At 45.1% G+C, this 21,008-nt stretch overlaps 1 protein-coding gene across 5 annotated transcripts in view; it reads right to left on the bottom strand.

The window, feature by feature from the left end:
- The window catches only part of SEMA4F (ssemaphorin 4F), a 51,051-nt gene extending 30,317 nt beyond the window's left edge, over nucleotides 1-20,734 (bottom strand). For 2 of the 5 annotated variants that reach the window (XM_061155826.1, XM_061155822.1), the window contains exons 1-11: nucleotides 20,474-20,734; nucleotides 17,452-17,603; nucleotides 16,771-16,830; nucleotides 16,466-16,564; nucleotides 11,593-11,686; nucleotides 1,938-2,057; nucleotides 1,692-1,843; nucleotides 982-1,160; nucleotides 599-746; nucleotides 257-479; nucleotides 6-115 (exon numbers count right to left, since the gene is read on the bottom strand). In XM_061155826.1, the coding sequence (XP_061011809.1) occupies nucleotides 6-115; nucleotides 257-479; nucleotides 599-746; nucleotides 982-1,160; nucleotides 1,692-1,843; nucleotides 1,938-2,057; nucleotides 11,593-11,686; nucleotides 16,466-16,564; nucleotides 16,771-16,830; nucleotides 17,452-17,603; nucleotides 20,474-20,621 (1,485 nt within the window). In that variant the 5' untranslated portion in view covers nucleotides 20,622-20,734. Of the gene's footprint in view, nucleotides 1-5; nucleotides 116-256; nucleotides 480-598; nucleotides 747-981; nucleotides 1,161-1,691; nucleotides 1,844-1,937; nucleotides 2,058-11,592; nucleotides 11,687-16,465; nucleotides 16,565-16,770; nucleotides 16,831-17,451; nucleotides 17,604-19,510; nucleotides 19,594-20,473 lie in introns of all 5 variants that reach the window. The other 3 variants (XM_061155824.1, XM_061155823.1, XM_061155825.1) reach the window with 3 other exon arrangements.
- Between the last annotated feature and the right edge of the window lie 274 nt (nucleotides 20,735-21,008).

Raw genomic sequence — 21,008 nt, 5'->3', positions numbered from 1 at the left:
CTCACTTGATATAACTTCATATTCTCAACTGGCTGAGGCTCTGGGAATAAGGCCAGATCCTCAAGGACACTGAGCTGGGCTCCAATCCGCACGGCTCGATGGAGGTGTCCGTCCTCTAGGAAGCAGGCAAGGGGCGAGACATCATAACGTAACTGTACCTGGGCCCGGGACCCTGATTACCTGTATGCAGGGGACCCTCTCTGCGGCCACAGCCTGTGTGCGCTGGATGGGCAACTTGCTTGGCTATTAAACATACCTGTCCCCAGATAGAGCACATCATACTCTTTCCCTGAGAGGCTGGGCACCCTGTGGGCCACAACTCTGACATAGGCTGTATCTGTTGTGACCAGGAGGGGGCGGCCATCAGCTGGAAACACGGGCTTGTCCATGAGTGGGTGGTCCCGGATGAAGGTGAGCACGCGGTCAGGCAGGAAGAGCGAGGAGCCAAACTGCTGGAGCTTCATGTTGTTGGTGATGCACTAGAGGAAACACAGAATGAGTGACAAAGCTTTGCAGGGGCCAGGAAGTGTCTGTGATGCCTAGCTGGACTCTTGTCCTAGGGCGGCAATTCAGTTCTTCACTGCCCCAGCCCCCTCACCTCTCCAGGCCTGGGCTGGGGTACGTCATTGTCCATGACAGGCAGTCCCCTGTTGCAGTCATGTTTCAGCTCTCTGAAGGGGCCATTCAGCACAGTCCGAATATCTTGGGGTCGGAAGGAACAGACAGCAGAGATGGCAGCCCCTTCCCTGGAAGAGTCATAGATGGGAGCCAGATATTTGGAGGGAACTGGGGGGAGGCAACTCAGCCCCTGTCAAATGAGATGACCTATGAGAAACTCACAGGGAGCTATGCAGCCGGCCCCAGGGCAGAGGGAATGGGGTTCTAGGGAGAATTCACCCCACTCTGGAGGAGACCACACCGACACTGAACCAATCCCAAATATCTTCCACCCTGTAACTCTCCATATCAGGACCCCCTCACCACTGGGAGGAAAAGACGCCATAAAAGACAGGGGTCCCTGCTCCATGCTCAGGTCGAAGAATGGCCACGTCCTGCAGGACACTGGAGGCCCGGCCAAGCTCAGGCCCTGGACACAGCAGGTCAGCCTTTAGAAAGGTCGTCCATCTCTGCTGGAGGGTCTTCCGGCCCCCAAGATCGCCCTGGGATGACAAGCATGTAGGAAGTTCTCTTTACAAGACCAGCATTAGGGAAGGACCATGGAGACCAACACACATTCCCCCCAAGACACAGTCAAGATGCACAGAAACGCAAGGAGAGAGATACAGGTAACTGAGGAGGACACAGATACGGGGTGGGCAGGGTCACAATAATGAGGCTGACTAAGTTCTCTGTGCACTTGTGGAGTTCTGCGCTACGTGCTTGACATAAGTTGCTTCATTTAGTCCTCAGAACAGTACCTATTCCTGCCCAGAGTTACCCAGGCAGTGAGCAGTGTAGCAAGGGCTGGAACCCAGGTCTGTTTGTCAACAGCTCCTGCCTTTAACCTCCACACTGCAGCGTCACACGGGGTAATAACGGGATGAAAGAGGCCAGAGCCCTTTCTTCCACATTCCTCAAGCTGCCAGAAAAGCAGTTAAGGCCCAGCAGAAAAAGAGATGGAAGAGAGACACAAAGACCAGAGGAAAAGACAAGAGGACAAGCAGAGCGGAAAACTGGGATCAGGGTCTCACCGCACACACACGAGCCACCCTCGGGACTTTAACGCGTTCGTATGAATCAAATGCGCGGGCGATCTCCGTAAAGAAGAAGTAGATCTCATCGTCTCCATCTTCATCCCCCCAATCGGCTGGGCGCAAGGCCATGGCTGCAACAAAGGCTGGGGCTGGGGAGACCGGCGGCTTCAGATCCCACAGACAGAGCCCGGGGCCGCCCAGCCTCCCCCGACTCTGTCCCCGGAGCAGCCCCCCTCTGCCCACCGTTAAGCCAGGACGGCAAGGTCTCTGTCCGAATCCAGTCCTCAGCGCGACCCACAGCCCGAGAGATAATCGGCTCCGTCCCCAGGTAGTTTTTCACGGTGGCAGCGTAGAGGACGCCCCCTGCAGCGTGACAGGGAGAAGATGGGCTGTCAGACTCACGGAGGAAGCCTTCAGAGAGGCTCACAGGGGCAGAGCAGGGAGTAAAAGCAGGGGCAAGAACCCTCAAGGGCTGAGCACCCATGTGCCGGGCACTGCTAAGCACAGGGGGCATTATATCACTTAAAATAAACAGGAACAGAGTGTTCTAGGGCAGTAACAGGAACCAGGGTTAAGGGGGAAATGCTGGAATGTTCACGTAGAAGAACAAAGAATAAAAGCTATCCCTGTGGAAATCGAGACTTTGTGTTGGCCTGTTTCTTGTTGTTGTCATGTTTAATGACTTTTCTGTTCTGCAATATGCTAATTACATGATAACTTTCCGGGAAGAGGTCTGTTCTGCCGCATGTTCCCATCTTGCTGAAGCTCTCCCACTATGGTGAATGTTTGAAGGAACTTGTGTTCTTTCTGAGCATTAGTGGCGAACGCTGCCCTGGAACAAATCAGGACTTGAGGGTATGCTAGCATCATTTAGGGAACTGATCAAAATGCAGGTTCCTAAACCTGGGGCCCACAATCCGCACTCAGTAGAGTCGGGGGTTGGCCCAAGAACTACATCTCAAACAAGCCGAGTTACTACAGTGTGGGCGACTCAAGACCTCACTTTGAAAAACACCAACCCAACGGGTTTCTGGATGTTTCACAGCCAGCCACAGGAATCAGATCCTCCCTCCTGGTTCAGTGGTGGAGCAGAAGTGCTCTAGCGATGGTGGGGATTGGAGAAGTGAGATTCTGCATTCTGGGAAGAAACGGAAGGTGCAGCTCTGTGGGCTGAATATAAGAACTATAGCCACTCTGAGCAACACTGCCAAAGGCTTGGACAAGAGTGGAGAAAATGACTTAGGGGACGAAAGAAGGTCACAAAGCCCCTGCTGGAGTTTTGAGTATTACAGGGACTCTGCAGAAAACAGAGAAGCATTCCTTCACCACCTACTACGTGAGAGGCACTGTGCTGGGTGCTAAGAACATCACTGCTCCCCCAAGAATTCCCAGTTGAGTCTAGAAGACAAATGTAACCAGATACCAGGAGGCGTGGACTCCTAGATGTGTGTGGGAGCACAGGAGGACCCAGCCACATCTAACTAGAACAGCATCTCAAGAGGTCATGCGTGAGCTGGCTCTGAAGAATGAGCAATTTGCCAGGTAGAAGGGCTCCAGGGAGAAGACAGGCAAGTGGGGAAGGGGGAGCCATGTCTGGGGATGTGGGGCACCCCCTGTGGCTGAAGCTCCCACAGGGCACGGGGCAAGCACGCAGAGATCGCTAGAGGTGCAGTGACAGGCACTCAGTTCTGATGATCTTCTCTGTATCACCAGGAAAATGTGGACTTTATCCTAAAGGTGAAGGCAAAACTGCAGAGATTTTTTTGAGGAGTGACATAATTAGCTTTGTTTTTTAGGAAGACAATGCCAATTAAAAGGGCCTTCTCACAGTAGAAACTAATACAAAATTGTAAAGCAACTACACACCAACAAAAATTAATTGAGGAATTCCCTGGTGGTCCAGTGGTTAAGAATCTGCCTGCCAATGCAGGGGACACGAGTGCTATCTCTGGTCCGGAAAGATTCCACATACCGCCACTTGCTGCCACTAAAGTCACCACAACTCATGTCTGCGCACAGCAAGGAAAACCCAGAGCAGCCATTAAATAATTAATTAGTTTTTTAAAAGGACCTTCATACAGGCCTGGCAAGAATGAAGAAGGACTAAGGCACAGCAGAGGAAAGAGGTTGGATTTGGGAGGTGTTTCTGAGGTACAGCCCACTAACAAAATTTGAACATCGAGTATGAGATGTGAAAGAATGTAGTAAGACAATGTCTCTAAGGTTTCCACCTATAAGATGGACAATAGGAGGTGGTGATATTATGATGGAAGGCTCATAAAGGAGGTGGCCTGAGAGGAGGCAATTTCAGTTTTTGGATGCACTAAGGTTGAAATGCCTTCGGGACATCTGGTTGGAGTCACTGGAAGGCAATCGAACAGAAGGGTGTGGACAATAGGGCCAGAGTCAGGCAACCTGGGAGTCAGGTTTAGGTTACTACTGAACCTAAAAGCCAGGGAAAAAAGGGAGAAGAGAACCCTGGGGCACTGCCATTTGAGAGCAATTGAGAAGATCATGTCAAGGAGGCTAGAGAAGCAAGCAAGGCTGGAGTGCTTGGAGGCTGGTGTCCAGAAACCCCAGCAAGAGCCACGGGGTCCTGCACGCTGAGGGAGGCAGCAGAGAGCAGGGCCACCCTGGGGGAAGCACTGCATCCCGGGCTCACAGATGGTCCTGTGACGCTGCATGTCTCAGGCACTGAAATGATAACCACTAAACTTAAAAACACTTGATGCAGGGCCAAAAAAAAGGTGGGGGGGGAGGATCAGGAGGTGGGAGGGGAGACTACACTATCACTCAACCGTGTGAAAGGAATCCAAGCATTTTAGAGTCAGGAAGGGTTGGGTTTGAACTCTGAATACTTATTAGTAGTATGATCTTAGGCAAATTACCCTTCCTAAGCCTCAGGTTCCTCAAATGTAGAGTGTGGATAATACCGCCTCCCACTCAGAGCAGTTAGACAAAGTAAAAATAAAGTGTTAGTCGCTCAGTCGTGTCCAATTCTCTGCAAGCCCATGGACTGTAGCCCACCAGGCTCCTCTGTCTGTGGAATTCTCCAGGCAAGAATGCTGGAGTAGGTTGCCAGTCCCTTCTCCAGGTGATCTTCCACACCCAGGGTTAGAACCCGGGTCTCCTGCATCGCAGGCAGATTCTTTACCATCTGAGCCACCAGGGAAGTCCTACTCAGAGCAGTGCTAAAGGTTAAGTGAGATAAACAGAGAAACCCAGGTGAGGCCTGGCACACGGCTGGCATTCACCATGTGTTAGGTCCAGCACCTTACGAACCTTGGAGGACCATATGCTTGCCTTATTGCCAAAAGGCAGGAGGCCACAAATATATGGCATCCCATATAAAATGGCATCCCATTTCCTTCCAGAGTGTTTCAGAAGGGAGAAAATAAGATTTGTGGCATAGGCTCTGGCAGTTAAGGAGCAGCAAATAAAAAAATCTTCAGTAGTTCCGGGGGGTTAGGGGTAGGGGAGAAGTTGATACAGAAGCCAGAATTGGAATGAAAATTTTTCTAAAAGCATTATATACGAAACATTTTAAAGCCAAAATTCTGACAGAAGCTGTGTCATGGATACCATGAGAATGGGGGAGATGTGGTGAAAGAGATAGTTATAAATATCTTGGAAGCATAACTTGATGTGTCTGAGGGAGAATAGTCAAAAATATTGTGGAGACAGTCAAGGACCACAGACAACCATCCAAGGACCCAACGGTGGACAGAGGTAAAGTCCCAAGACTTTATAAGGGATCAGTGGGGGCAGTCAGCAACTCTGGAGCCTAGAACTGCTAACAGCACATTCACTCAGGGTGGAAGAATGGGGGGCCACAGAGGGGCCGCAGGTGGGGTCAGACACTTTGGGAGGGAGCAGCAGGACCTCAGGCATTCTAAGAACACCACGGAGCTTACAACACAGACTTCACGCACACACAGAGGGGAAGGAGAGCAGCCACCAGTCACGAGGGCAGCAGTCCACCGGAGCACAGAGTTCACACACCCTGAATTTTCCGCAACAGTCCATTTCAAATATTCTATTGTAGTGTTCATACCATAAAATATCCCTGTATGAGAAACTGTTTAGGAAATTATTACTGACTAGATCAGGCTAGTAAACATGAAAGTATACATGTACTATATTGGCAAAAGATGATAAATCAAAGACAGTGATGCCCAAAGTGCTGAATTCAGTGAACAAGGTAGTTGGAAAAAAACACCAGGTGTAATTCAACCTTATTAAAAAAAAAATCTATATACATCTATATATATATATACATATCTTTAGTTGCAGGAAAGATTGAAGGAGTTACAACTACACAGTGTTACTGATGCTTGTTAATGAAATAACAAATAATCTTTATTTTCTCCTCTCTATTGTTTTGTATTCACTGAATGTTTTTTGTAGTTAGCATCTTTCATCTTTATAAACCTCCCCCCAAATTAAGATACTGCCATTTTGGAACTATGAGGGAAAAAAGATTGAAAGCCACAAAGATGAAGAATCACAGCATAAGAAAGGTGACAATTATGTGCAGAAATAGATCTCTACTTGCTCAGGTGTAAAGTCTGTGAACACAGACCTCCCAGATATGTTAATAACTCAACACGGACAGACTAGGATACAAGCCATGGCAGTGAATATTTCACTATACCCTCGAGGGGTTCAAATTTTAACTCTGGTACCAAAATGCTCACTTTTAAAGAAAGGTTTATAATAAGAATTATCACTCATTGGCTTTAAACATATCCTATCCTGCCTTCTTCCTCTCTCTTTTCTTCTCATGGTCAGAGCTTTGCAGGGTAGACAGCTGGTGTGTGTGTGTGTGTGTGTGTGTGTGTGTGTGTGTGCGTGCACATGCTTAGTGGCTTCAGTCTTGTCCGACTCTGTGCAACCCTATGGACTGTAGCCTGACAAGCTCCTCTGTCCCTGGGATTCTCCAGGCGAGAATACTGGAGTGGGTTGCCATGTCCTCCTCTAGGGGATCTTCCTGACCCAGGGACTGAACCAGCATCCCTTACGTATCCTGCATTGGCAGGTGAGTTCTTTACCACTAGCACCACCTGGGAAGCCCAGCATAGACTGCTACTGACCTAATATTCTCTATTTCCTTATCTAAGGATTATGCTAGCTGGATACTTTTTTAAAAGTCTATTATCAGGACATAATTATAGATCACTGGAGATGCAGTTTTTACCCTACCTTTTCCTCTGCTGGCTATATAGGATTTCTCTAACTATCTTGTTTTGGTGTGTGAATGCTAGTCTCAGGGTACACACACTCATGGATTTAAGAGATAACCGTGACCCCAAAATGCAGGCAGCACCCAGTGCATCTGGAACACATACAGGGCTCCTTGACTGATGCAGTAATCAAAAGATGCAATGAGACCAAAAGGAGACAAGAAAAACATGAGATGGGTTCCCAAGAGAAAACAAAAGCTCCCTTCTGCTCTTCTTTGTGAGAGCCCTATTTATTACTGTATGTGATAGGAAGGGCCGAAGATGACAAATCACCTTCTCCAGCTTAGGTACCTTGGTGGGTAATGGCACTGTGCGCTCACAGAAGGGGACACTGGTGGAGAAGGCCTGGGGGAGGTGAGGGAAGATGATGAGCTCCGTTTGGGACATGCTGATTCTGAGATTCCTGTGGGACGTCTAAGTGGAGCTGTCTGGAAGGTAGCTGGATGTGTGGTCCGTAGCTCCAGATAGGGTATGGGAGGCATCAGAATTTGGTGGAAACAGAATCCGTAGGGCTGGCTGAGATCACAATCACAGAGAATACAAGAGAAGAGGATCTTGGGAACCCCAATATTTAAAGGATGAACAGAAGATAGACCCTGCAAAGAAGACTGAGAAGGAATTGCTGATGATCTTAGGCTAATGTGAACATTACTGTCAAAACATTTGCATTTTTCAAAATTGGAATAGTGCAATTAGAGATACTGAGATCTTTTTTTTTTAATTTTATCTCAGTGCAGTGCAGATAAATGTCAAATTTGAAGATAAGAGTTCTGAGACTTTTTCCTAAAGAAATACAAGTACCAATAAACACATGAAAAGCTCTCCGATCTAACAGAAATGCTAATCAAAAACATCAAACTGGACTCTGGAGAAAGTCACTGCTTTATGCTTATTAACTATATTTTTGGTTATAGCTAACAGTGTAAATAAACAGCCCCGCTCATCACTGCTGGTGGGACTAACTGAAGAGCAAATGTGGCCAAATCCATCAAGCACTATAAAAATTTTTTATATCCTTTGGCCCAGCAATCCTACTTTTTGGATTGACTAATGCAACTAATTGCTATTGTTTAGTTGCCAAGTCATGTCTGACTCTTTTGTGACCCCATAGATTGTACCCACCAACCTCCTCTGTCCATGGGATTTCCCAGGCAAGGATACTGGAGTGGGTTGCCATTTCCTTCTCCAGGAGATCTTCCTGATTCAGGGATCAAACTCATGTCTCCTGCATTAACAGGTGGGTTCTTTACCACTGAGCCACCTGGCAAGCCATGTAATTAATTAGATTCATGTAAAGGATTTACATAAAAATTTATATAAAAGGATTCCTTACACAGCATTATTTATAAAAGTCATAATTTATTTTAAAATCTGAATGTATAATATATGGTAATAAATAATTGTACTTTCTATACTCATAGGATGAAAAAGTATGCAATCACTAAAAAAATCAAATTTTGAATAATTAAACAAATTCTATGATGACAAAATGCTCAGTATACAATACTAAGTGAAATATACATAATTCCAATTTATTATAAATGTACACATATTATATTTATAATATGTGTAAACACAGAGAATGAAGGAAAATACTCCAAAATCATAATAGTGGTTACCTGGTGATGACTGAATTACAATAAGCTTTTTACTTTCTTCTTTATACATTTCTGTATTTTCTCAATTTCCCACAATGCACATTGCAATTTTTATAATTTAAAATAAGAAATACTCCTGCCATTATATTCTAATATTTTCATTACTAAGAACTTTTACTTTTCTTTCAAAATACCTCTATTATCCTTAAAGACATTTGTATGACTCCTAACTGGAAATTTTGGTTCTAATTCTTAACGAATGTTACTGTTATCTTCTATACTGCTATTTAATATTTTCAAAACAGAGGGACAGTAGGACACAATAGATCAACATTAAAAGTTCCAACTAAATATTGGCATTATGTCAGACCAGGAAAAAAATCAAATTATAGCCCTATAAAGAACTTCAGAGGAAAATATTTAATTTGTATATAGCTTTTAAGACTCTTCTTGTAAAGTCATGCATAAGAAAAAAGTTCAATACTAGATCTTACACCCAATTTTTGCTATTCATAAAATACTGTGCAATATTTAAATTAACATTTACATTGTCCACACTACGGATGATATGTATAAAATAGATAACTAACGAGAACATACTACACAGAAGAGGGGGCTCTACTTAAGCCTCTGTGGTGACCTGGATGGAAGGCAGTCCAAAAGGAAGCAGATATACGCATGTCTACGGCCGATTCATTTCACCTACAGTAGAAACTAGCACAACACTGTAAATCAACTACACTTCTATAAAAATCAACTTAAGCAAAAAACAACTAATACAACACCTTCCTGCTCTGCCCCATACACTAGCCATCAGGCCAGGGACCTAGCAGAGTTTTGAAGGTTATATTCCCATCTCAATGCGGAAACTCCAAGCAAATGTGCTTGTTTATTTTGAAGAAATAGTTTTCATAGTTAAAATTTTTAATTGTCTGATATTTTATAATAAAGTTTGCAGCAACTTTAGTGAAGAAAGAAAAACCAGTATGATGAATGATGCTAAAGTCAACTGATTAGCTAGTTGGGGAAAATCAATTTTGATTTCCTTCTCATGCCATTTGAAAAATAAATTTCCAGTAGATTAGAGTTAAAATATTTGGGAAAAAATTTGAGAAGAAAATTTTACCTCCTCTCTAATTGAAGAAGGGTTTAGCTTAAAATACATAATCACAAAAGAAAAGATGTAGATTGGAATACTAACATCTTACCTGAAAATTGGCCCAAGAACATGACCAGAGGATTGACCAAAGAAGAAATAAAAGTAAGTACTAAAACATGAAAAATGTTTAACTTCACTATGTTAACTAATGTTTAACTAATATTTGAAGAGATACAAATCAAAGTAAGGTGCCATTTCTGGCCTCAAATCAGCAGAAAAGAAGAAGTTTAATAATAACAAAACAGTACAGTGAAATTTATGTGAGAAAAAAACTCATTTACTGCTGATTTAGGGTGTAAATTGGTATACCCTTTCTAAAAACTCAATTAGCAACAAATAATGAGCTGTAAAATATTCACACCCTTTAATATAGCAATCCATTTATAGGAGTCTTAAAGAGACGATCTAAAATGAGGATAAACTTTTACGTGCAAAAAGGTTCATTACAGTGTTATAGTGGCGGTGGTTTTGTCGCTCAGTCGTGTCCAACTCTTTGTGACCCCATGGACTGTAGCCTGCCATGCTCCTCTAGTCCATGGGATTTCCCAGGCAAGAATACTGGAGTGGGTTGCCATTTCCTCCTCCAGGGGATCTTCCCGATCCAGGGATCAAACCCGGGTCTCCCGCATTGCAGGCAAATTCTTTACCATCTGAGCCACCAGGGAAGCCCCTGGTGTTACAGACAAGTGTTATAGACAATAGTAAAAACTTTGAAGTGAACTAAATAAATTTGAGAATATGTTTATATAAATGATTTGGAATTGTTAAATCAGCATATGCTCACAGCTTGAGTAACATAATACCATTAAAATTTTTCTTCACAAAGAAATTTTAAATTATATAGAAATGCCTGTGCTATAAAGTCACGCAACAATATTCAAAGTTATGTCCGTGCAGCATGACATTTTAAAGTTTCATAATACACACACTCATAAAATTTCTATTAACCTGCTTGTCTTAAACTATCATGAGAAAAATGGTTGTGTTCTCACTGAATTTGCAGAGCGTATGTGGAGCAGTCTAACCTAATATACAGGCTATGTGGCATACAAACTGCTCGCTTTGTGGCTACCAAAGAATTAGTCATTCTCCAGAAAAGCTTTAGGCATAATCTGTGATAGAACCATTCAACACTTGAGCAACTGTATAGGTATAACTTGTTCAAAGGAAGTAACAGAAGAAATTTATTTAATAGTCATAACTGATTCTTTCTGAGCAACAAAGGACTGGCCAGCAAAATATACACGCATGAGTATATATGTGTGTGGACATAAAAAGGCTAAAAGGAAATATCCTAAAATACTAGCGTGGTTTTCAGCATAGGAATGCTCTAGAACTGTGTTACTATGGTAGTCACTAGGTATGAATGGCTTTTTACATTTAAATTGCAATTACATAGAATTTAATATTCTTCCCTTCGGTTGCACTAGTCACATTTCAAGGGCTCAACAGCCCATGTAGCCAGTGGCTACCGTATTAGACAGCAAAGACACAGAACAATTCCATCATCATACAAAGCTCTTTTGAACTGTGGTGTTCTAAAAGATTTCTCATGGTCTTTATACTTTTTTGCAAACTCATTATAATATGCATTGTAGTAGATTCCTCTTCTACTGAGGAAAAAAATGACTAAAAGAAATAAGGTTAACAAAGGAAACGTTCACCGTCTACTGTGAACAGCAGACACATTCTCTAGAGAAAAACAAGGGAAATGACAGTCTGTGGGGGAAAGCAGGGGGACACAAGCGATCTGGGAAGAACAGGAAAAGCCAGAAAGAGATGTGGGAATAATAGACATTCCAAGGAAAGGAAAGGAAGGACACAGAAATTCAAACAGCAGGGTGGGGAAGGAGGCGATTATAGCAAGAAGTCACAGGTTCTGGTCTCTCCCCACTCACCAGCCATTACAGCTGCTGACCGCTGAGCTGGCTCAAAAGGACATTTCCCCCGGCCACTCTCAAGTCTTTCAACCTGCTGGAAACTGGACACATCCTACAGACCAGAAGGGGGCAATTGGTTTAGAGGTCATGGGGAAGTTCATAGTGAGAATTACAAAGATGGTCAGATGAAGGAAAAACCCCATTCCCATTCATCTCTCATTCCCCCACTACCATCCCTGTTTCCCAGTCTGCTATTCCCGATTCCACCACCCATTCCTGCATTTCCTATCTCTGCCATCCCTCTTTTCATCAGTTTACTCCTCTTCCTTCAATTCCCATAGTACCTAACACCCACACGCTCTAATGAAGGAATACTAGGATGGCACTAGAAGACAATGAGAGACTGAAAGGTAGATCTCTCTGAAATGCTGCTGAACTGCCAGCTTGACAACTGGCTGGAGAATGTGCTACAGGATAAGGAGAACCAGGGAAGAAAGCAGGCCTCCCAAGGGCGGGAGCCCTTAAGAAGGATAAAGAAAAGTACAGCTTGGTATAGGACCATCGGAAGCCCAGGGGTCTAGAAAGAAGGGCCATCCTTCCCCTAATCCCACCCAACAAATAACAGACAGAACCAGAATCAAGGATACATAGCAGGGAAGGGAATCTGCAAGGTCAATGAAGACCTGAAGCTCAGGTCAGAACCTGAAGATCTGGTGAGTAAGTGTCTTCCTCATCCAGGGATTCCAGAGAGACTGACCTGGGTTGGGGGGTTTCGGGCGAGGGTGAGAGGTCTAAGAGTTGCACAGAGTCAGTCAGACAGTACCTTAGCTGAGCATCCAGCACTAAGAGAGGCTTTAAGATAACATCTAAAAATGAAAATCAGGGATGATTTCAACCTGGACTGGCAGGGAAGTTAAAAGTGGCCAGTCAGGAATCAGTTATGACATGAAGTGCCAGCATGATATATCTAGCTCACAAACTAGGATGGACATAGGATGTGGCTGGAGCCTAAATACTGTGATGGTGGTGGGAGTAGCAACACAGATCTACGTCCCCTGAGCATAAGTGTACCACTGGCCCATTCTGACTGCTCCTTTATTTGCTGCAGTTGGTAAACAGGGTTTTATTTGATTGAGAGAGGCTTGAAGAAGGCCTGTTAAAATCAGATGTTATCTGATGCTCCCTCAAAGGGGACTACTGCTGTTTTTGTTTAGTCACTAGGTCATGTCTGACTCTTTGCAACCCTACGGACTGTAACCTGCCAGACTCTTCTGTCCGTGGGAATACTGGGTCGAGAATCTTCTGGAATAGAGGACCCCACAGAAGCACAATCACCTATCCTGTGTGGCACTGGGCACATCGCAGCTTGAGGAGAAAGATGACAGTTCAATGAGAGATTACCAAGATGTTTAGGCTCTCTGAACATGGGGTTATTACCTGCTGCTATGGCCTGTCTTATCATCTCCTTTTCTCCCTACTGCCTAGCCTTGCCCCTAATTTATTCTCCATACCCACCCCAGATTAATATTCCAAGACTATTAGTCACTGGCTTGATAAATGCTTGAGTCAGAGAAAAACAAAAAAAATGGCTCACCGTTGCCTCTTTATCCCAAACTACTACTTCTAATCAAACCTGGATCACCAGTTATTCCTAGAAAACAATTCCTAAAACTACACCCTTACACTTCACCAAGGACTTAAAAAGGATGAGCCTTTTCTCAGTTCTCATTCTCTTTGATCTTTTTGCACTATTGATTCACTTTTGATTCACTCCCTTCCTTAAAATATTCTACTTCTTGACTCCCTTGAAATTCTACCTTCTGGAGCCCCTCCTCCTATCTGCTGTCTATTTCTTTTGGTTGGTTCTTTTCTTTCTAAGCCTCTAATCATGTATCCTTAGTCATTTTCACATATATCTTCAAGATCTCATTAATTTTTCACATTTCTGTCCAGACTTACTGTGAGAATCATTCCCCTAACTCTCTAAAGCCTGATGTCTTCCAAACTCTAGTCCATATTTGCACTTGACTGCTGGACTTACAAAGATGATCTATTAAAACTCAACATGTCAAAAACTCATCTTCTTCCAGTTTTCCCAAATGGCATCATTATAGTATCTAGGTTTATAGCCTTTGAGTAAGTGAGCTTATTAACTATATAAGTTATGATTACTGTATGTTCAAAGTGACATTTAATTAGGGTCTGAAAGGATAAGACCACTCTACCACATTATCTGAATGCTGAGATTCTTCATTATATCATCATATGTCAGTTGGCACAGTCTTATCAGCATCAGTTAAGATGAAGGCAAATCCCTCAAGTTGAAAGCCAGAGCTATGCAGGCAAGCTTTCATTAAGCTGTGGGGTTGGAACCCATCCTTTGACTTTGGCCAACAAGAGTGCAAGGCATATAAAGGACCTTTCCTAAAAGATTAGGGGTGAGGGATAGAGGGGAGGTGGTCCCTGTTACATGAAACAAATCAAATGTCACACAAGACTGAAGCCACCTAAGGTCTTCTTCTAGGGTGTAGGCTGGATTAGAAGGACAGGGTAGTGGAGATGAGACAGACAAACCCTGAGTTTGAATCTTGGCTCTGCCTTGGCCATCATTATCTCTTACTTTTACCTAACTTTTGGGAACTTCTGTTTCATTCATGTAAATTGTAAATAAATACTGTCATGATGTGCTATCACTATCGTAAGAAATAAATATCATGATATGGTGATAAGAATTAATCTCATCTGTAAATGTAAGTATCTAGCACCAAGCCTGAACGGAGTAGACACTCAGTTAAATTGCAATTCTTCTCACTGTTGTTGGTGCTGCTCTTTTAAGTCTAACATTTATCTTTGTTAATCACGGGAGCTCTCTCAACAAAACAAATTAAAATATTTTCCTCCAATGTCTAATGAGCTGTCACTGATGGGAAGCACTCCGCATTTCTAGAGCTGGCAGGTCCTATGCTTTCTTTTGTAATAACCTTCATTCTTCTGAGCAATCAACTCTGAGCAAGTTGTTATGTCTGGATCAGCTAGTCAAAGCTCTCAGATAATAGTTATACACAGTCTCAGAGTTATCCATCTGGGACATGAGAGGTTCAGCACTAAGGATAAAGCAAGAAATTGCTCAAGCAGATGGGGATTGCCAGGTAGCAGGGTAAGACAGGGAAAGGCAGAAGAAAGCATTCAAGGAGTCTAGAGAGCAGTCTCGGGATGCTTGAAGAGTTAGCACAGTTGCTAGTTGTAACTTATATCTTCCTATAAACAACTCTTGATTAAAAGATGGTCCTTCATTTCATGAGCTCGCTGGATAGGAGGGTTCAGAAAAAGAGCTAAAAGTCATAGGAGTGCAGACCACAGGCCCCTAGCTTCACTCTTGGTTGCTGGTATTCCTCAAAAAAAAAAAAAATGGATAGGGGTCCAAGTCACACCAATCCTGACAGGTGTGTCCAGAACATTTTCTATCTAGATACTTATCTAACAACCATTAAGGTCCCAGCTCAGAAAGTCGAAGAAGAACAGAAGGCCCTGTGGAACCAGCTTGGAGTGACTGCACCATCTGTAAACCATGGCTCTGGTATTCAGATCCATGGGCTCCCTGATGCTATATATACTGGGAAAGGACAAATATGGCAACGGCAGTTCCACTGCTACTTTTGTGAGCTTCATGAGACTGAAGGGAAACTAGACTCTCAATGTTACCTGAAGGGATACAGAGACTGTCAACATTCTGAACTGGGAAACCTTCCCAGGATGAGGGAACTAGCCATACCTCAACAGGGAATCTATCACCAGCATGATGAAAATAACTCAACATAAGAAGACCAACTCCCTCTCGGGAGAGCTCAGAGGGACTGATGAAGGCATCAAATATATACAATTAGAGCAATCTTAAGTCAAAAATACAAGGATGATGTTTAACAAAGAGGTTTCAAGGTATGTGCTGAGTAGACCCATGTGCCAAAGACTGCTGAAGACTGCAGAAGGATCAAGTCAAGATCTACCATTAATGACCATGGTCAGGAAAGGGAACTGTTGCACTTCCTCCTACCCCTAGCAGAAAGGGATAAAAAGTGTCCAGTCATGTGAAGGATATTTGAGGCTTTTGACTCATTCCAGGGACTGATCACAAATGTATGCTGCCAGAATAACAGTAATCGACTACCAGGTAACTGATGGGAAAAGGTGAGGGGTCAGAAACATTAAAACCCTTCCTCAGATGTAACCAACCCCAGGGGCTTTTGAGGCCATGGCCAATCTACATATGACTAGGGGTATCCATGTCCCAGGCCTGCCTGGGTTTGAGTTTGGAGATGCCCAGGGCTTTAGCAGCAATGAAGAGGATTAAGAAGAAAATATTGTTGACAGAGTGCCCACCTTGAAGGCTAGATCCAGAGTATGAGGTCAACATGTACTACATTAGAGGGCAGTGACCTCAGAAGCCATGAGAGCGAAGAGTCACAGCCCACACAGAGAGAGGTTGACGGTGGAGGTGGGAGGAAGGGGTGAAAGTCAGTCACATGCTGTGTGAGGAAGACACAGGCACACACAGTGCTGTCTGAGGAGTGGACCAAGGTCACCTGGACAAAGCATGCACGGGGCAAGGAAACCAAGAATTGCTGGCCTCTGAAGTGCCTCCCCTCAGCCCAGCTGGCATCCTCACTTCCTGCGCCATCCCACTGCGGCCCCCTTTACACTTCGTACTCCTCACCTTCTATAGACAGCCTCCCTCCCCCTCCCTTTCACACCCTCCTTCAGTGGACAAAGCCTCCACCCTATGAGGGCATCCTTCACCCACAATGTTTATCATGCACAAGGGTTGCCTTAAGCATGACCCCTGCCACAGTTGTTCACAGAAGACCCCTCCCGTCCGCCCACCCCTGTCACTCACAATAACCCCGCACTTCGGATCAAAAGCGAAGGTGCCACAAGTGAGGAGGTGAGAGGCATTGGCAATGGCGAGAATCTGGACAAAATTGTGACATTCATCCTAGGGGTCAGAGATGGTTAGAGAGAATCAGAAGCAGCAGGTACAAGGGAAGGTAGGGTTAGGACAGTTATATGCAGCTCTGGGTATGGTGTTAGAGTCCTCGCCTGGGTCCACTGGGATGCGAGCGTTATGGAGGGCTGACAGAGAGTCAGGACTGGGCCAAGGCCTCAGCTGACACTCAGAACAGGGCCTGGATTTATACCTACCTCCTTCTTGCCTTTCTTCCTACAGTTCTGTCTGTGGGCCTCAGGCACCATCCAGTCAATCTAGAAAGGAAGAGTGACCATTTCCCCCACATTCTCACCCAAATCCCTTCCAAGTCAGGGTAGGTGACACAATTCCACAACCTCCATCAACTTGGGAACAAAAGAGGCAGAACCCCCTCTCCCAACCACGGAGCACGGCTTTTCATACTGGAGATCTCCTCCCATTAATGAGTGGTGAAATCTCAACCAACATTATTTTTAATGAAATAGAACGTACCACATGTAGGAGAGTAAATATTGTTTCAAAAAAGTTTTCTTTCAGTACATACTTTGTGCACTGGGTCAAAATGTACCAGATATTTCTTACTAAGGGATGATCAAAAAAGTCTGAAAGCTATTTCCCTAGAGTAATGTGATGTTAATGATTCCTCTGCCCACTGCCACCTGAACCCTGGTCACTGTGGCCTCCTCCACATCATCATGAACCTCCATTCTAGCCTCTGCAGTCGCCATGACCCCCCCAATTACCCTCAGCTGAAACAATGAAGTTGATGATCTACCCTTATTCTTTTTCACCCAGCATTCCCCCTCCTACCACAATACCCTCCCTCATATACCATAAAACCAAGGATGCAATCACATGCTCTGGAATCTGAGGTCCTCCCCACTCTCATCTCTCACCCTTCGCGGTCTCTCCTCTGAAAAGGGCAGGGATACAGCGAAGATCGTGTCCCGGGCGCCGACATAAAGCATGTGAGAAGCAGGATCCACAAGCAGAACTGAATAATTGTATGTCTGAGGGATGGCGAACCGCGTGAGATAGGAGTCCGCCTCTAGCAGGAAGAGAGAGTAAGAGTGAAATGCGATTATCAGCCTCATTTCCTAACAGTTAAGTCCACAAGAGCAAAGTCAAAGGGGCCAATTTTTTCTTTCTTCCAAGAACCATTTATTTAGCAGCCTTAAAGGCAAAAACAAAGCCTTGACAGGCCAACCATCTAATTTCCCCAGGGACAGATAACTGATGAGGCAGAAAATAAAGTATGCTTTTTCTATAAAAATAAAACAGTTTATTAAAACAGCATAAATATTAAGTTGATTTAATATTGGGTTGGCCAAAAAGTTCATTTGGGTTCTCATTAGCTGGTTATGAAAAACCCAAATGAACTTTTTGACCAACCCAATATTTATTTCTATTCATAGCAACATGATACATAATTGAAAATACCCTTAGAAGGTATGGGTACTTTCCTCTCTAAATTTCCTTTTTTAAAAAAATTATTACTTAATTGTTGTTCAGTCGCTAAGTCGACTCTTTGCCACTGCATGGACTGCAGCACTCTAGGCCTCTCTGTCCCTCACCGTCTCCCGGAGTTCACCTAAGTTCCTGTTCATTGAATCAGTAATGCTATCCAACGATCTCATTCTCTACCGCCCTCTCCTCCTCCTCCTTCTTCTCTTGCCTTCAATCTTTCCCAGCATCAGTCTTTTCCAATGAGTCAGCTGTTCGCATCAGGTGTGAACTATTGTTACTTAATAGTAACTTCTCTTTACTTAGAAAGGAAATGTCTCACTCTTTTTATCAACACATTAGTAGACCATTTCCTCTCTCTCCCACCACCCTTGATCCCAACCTGATTCTACCCAAAGAAGTAGACAGTAGCATGGATAAGAAGAGAATCTGCTTCAGAAATAGATTCTACCCACAGTTTCAGCCCAAGTTTAAATGTGGCTCTTTCACTTACCAGATGTCTGATCTTGAGTATGTTACCTGTCTGCTCTGAGCATCACTTTGCTCATCTATAAACCCCACCATCCAGTGTTGTTGAGAATCAAATAAGATAACCTATGTGGAAGCATCTGACACATACTACGTATTTCACAAATTGTTCCTTTCTTCCACCCTTAAGCATGTGTTCTGTTTGGGCCAAATCTAAACACATATCAGCATTCAAAACTCTGAACTAAGACTGTCCTGGTGGTCCAGTGGATAAGAATGCACCTACCAATGCAGGAGACCCAGGTTTGATCCCTGGTCCAGGAAGATTCCACGTGCCATGGAGCAATGAAGCCCCATGCACAACTCCTGAAGCCCACAGGCCCTAGAGTCTGTGCTCCCCAACAAGAGAAGCAACCACAACGAGAAGACCACGCACTGCAACTAAGAGTAACCCTTACTCACTGCAACTCGTGAAAGCCCGCACACAGCAACAAAGACCCAGTGCAATCAAAAGATAAAGTAAATAATTAATTTTAAAACTCTGATCTATTTAAGGATTATAACAAATAAGTTAAGATGAATTTACCTTCTTAGCTCAATCTCTGGCTCCGGGGACCTGAATTAATACAGCTCTGCTCTACCTGCTTCATCTGCTCAGCTATTTTCAAGACTGGTAGAATGGCCATGCGGTCTTATATGTGCTGACGTATGGAGCCCCACCCACCCCATCCTCCCACACCCATACTCATATCTGTGCTGTATCCTGCCTACTATCCCATGCTTAGTATAAGCCCCAGATCACCCAACTAGCCTCATATCCCCAACTCTGCCTCAGCTTGTCATATAGACCTCTCTGGATTCCTGGATATGAACCCAACCTGGCAACCTCAATGCCATGCTGTGGCTATTGCTCCAACAGAAACTGAAATCCAGGCTCTGATCACAACTTTTGTCTTCTGGATTCATAGCATCCCTATATGTCACTGGTCTGAAATTACAGAGTAATTTAGAAAACCCTATTACCCGGCTGTGAGTTTTCCCGAACAGGTTGTACTCTTGGTTTCACTGGTTCTGTCTGTACAAGGTGCTCAGGTGCTCAGGGCCCACTGTGAAAAACACAAGGTTCATGGCTCCACTCAAGCCCAACTCACCAAAGAGCCTTCAAAGTCTCTAAATCACTCCAATGACCACTTTTAACCTCGTGGCATCTCTTCACATCTTTTGAAAGGACCTCTCCCTCCTTTTTTTCCTTCTCAAGATTTTAAAAGCCATTTAAACAGCATTTTAAATCAACTCCTTGAATCGTTTCCCAGCACTCAATGTAGGGAATGGATAGAGGAACACTGAGGAAATTAGGAGGGTTATGGTGGATCAGATAACGGGGAGACTAGGAGTCGGCATCAGAAATGAAAGGACTGGGAAGTGGGTTAAGGAAATTAGGGCCGTGAGTCGGACAAAAGGCTAGGAGGAGGTTAGAACTGAGGATAAGGGAGTGAACCTGAGAAGTGGGCAGATGTAAAGGTTAAGCTGGTAATCAGAAGGATGGGTGTTTGGAGGAGTATGAGAGATCGATGGGTTTGATAGCAGGATGGTCGTCAGGCTAGCATGAAGGACACAAGTGCATGTGAGGGAAAAGGGGAATAAGGGAGACGAAACTTGGAAATGGACAGTCTCCGGCAACACCCATTCCCCTCCCTGGGCCTCGGTGTCTGCGTCTACACTGCGAGAGGCGGCTGCATAAATAAGGGAGAGCGGGAGCCGCCTGGGCGTGTCGTCGGAGCCCAGTCGCCCGGGCGGGCGGAGCGGCACCACGTCGGGGTCCCGCCTGCATTCGGGCGAGGCACGGGCAGCGAGGGAACCCGTGGGCCGAGCTCTGGGGGCGCGGGGTGCGGCTGCCCGGGTGAGAAGGGCAAGTGGGTTTGGGTGCCTGCAGGCGGGATCTGGGCCGGGAGCCACGGGCTAAGGGCGAGGACGCCCGCGCCTTACCGGAGATGGGAAGCGAGGTCCTGGGGACCGAATGTGGGACGCGGCCACTCGCCGGGCCTCTCAGCAACGCCAGCAGCAACAGCAGAAACAAGGGCGAGGTCCGGGAGGGCCGCAGGCGCGGGAGGAGCCGCGCGACAGCGGCCGGCATTTTTGCCACCTCCTGACCACCGGGGTGTGGCGCGCCCCGCAGCCCCGCTCGGCAGCTGAACAGCCACCAGCCTGGGCCCACTCGGTTCCCCTCTGTTCGGCTGGGCCTGCGGCTGCCGGTCACAAAGCAACCTGGCTCCACCCCTTCAAGAAGAGACCAATGATTGGGCTAATTTTCTCCTCCCAAAGGGGTTGCGCGGAGGAGGCTGGACTAAGAGAAAAAACCCAACCCAGACAGAGGGAGAGCTCCAGACAGAGGGAGAGCTCCAGACAGAGGGAGAGCTACACCCAGGGTTAGGTGGGAGGTCTACCTCCGAACTGGGCTGGACTTGTCATTTCCAGAAGGAAATGGCAACCCACTCCAGTATTCTTGCCTGGAGGATCCCAT

Source organism: Dama dama, chromosome 11 (genome assembly GCF_033118175.1).
Source record: "Dama dama isolate Ldn47 chromosome 11, ASM3311817v1, whole genome shotgun sequence".
NCBI lineage: Eukaryota > Metazoa > Chordata > Mammalia > Artiodactyla > Cervidae > Dama > Dama dama.
Note: the sequence above shows the minus strand (reverse complement) of the source record. Positions and strands in the feature narration are given on the sequence as shown.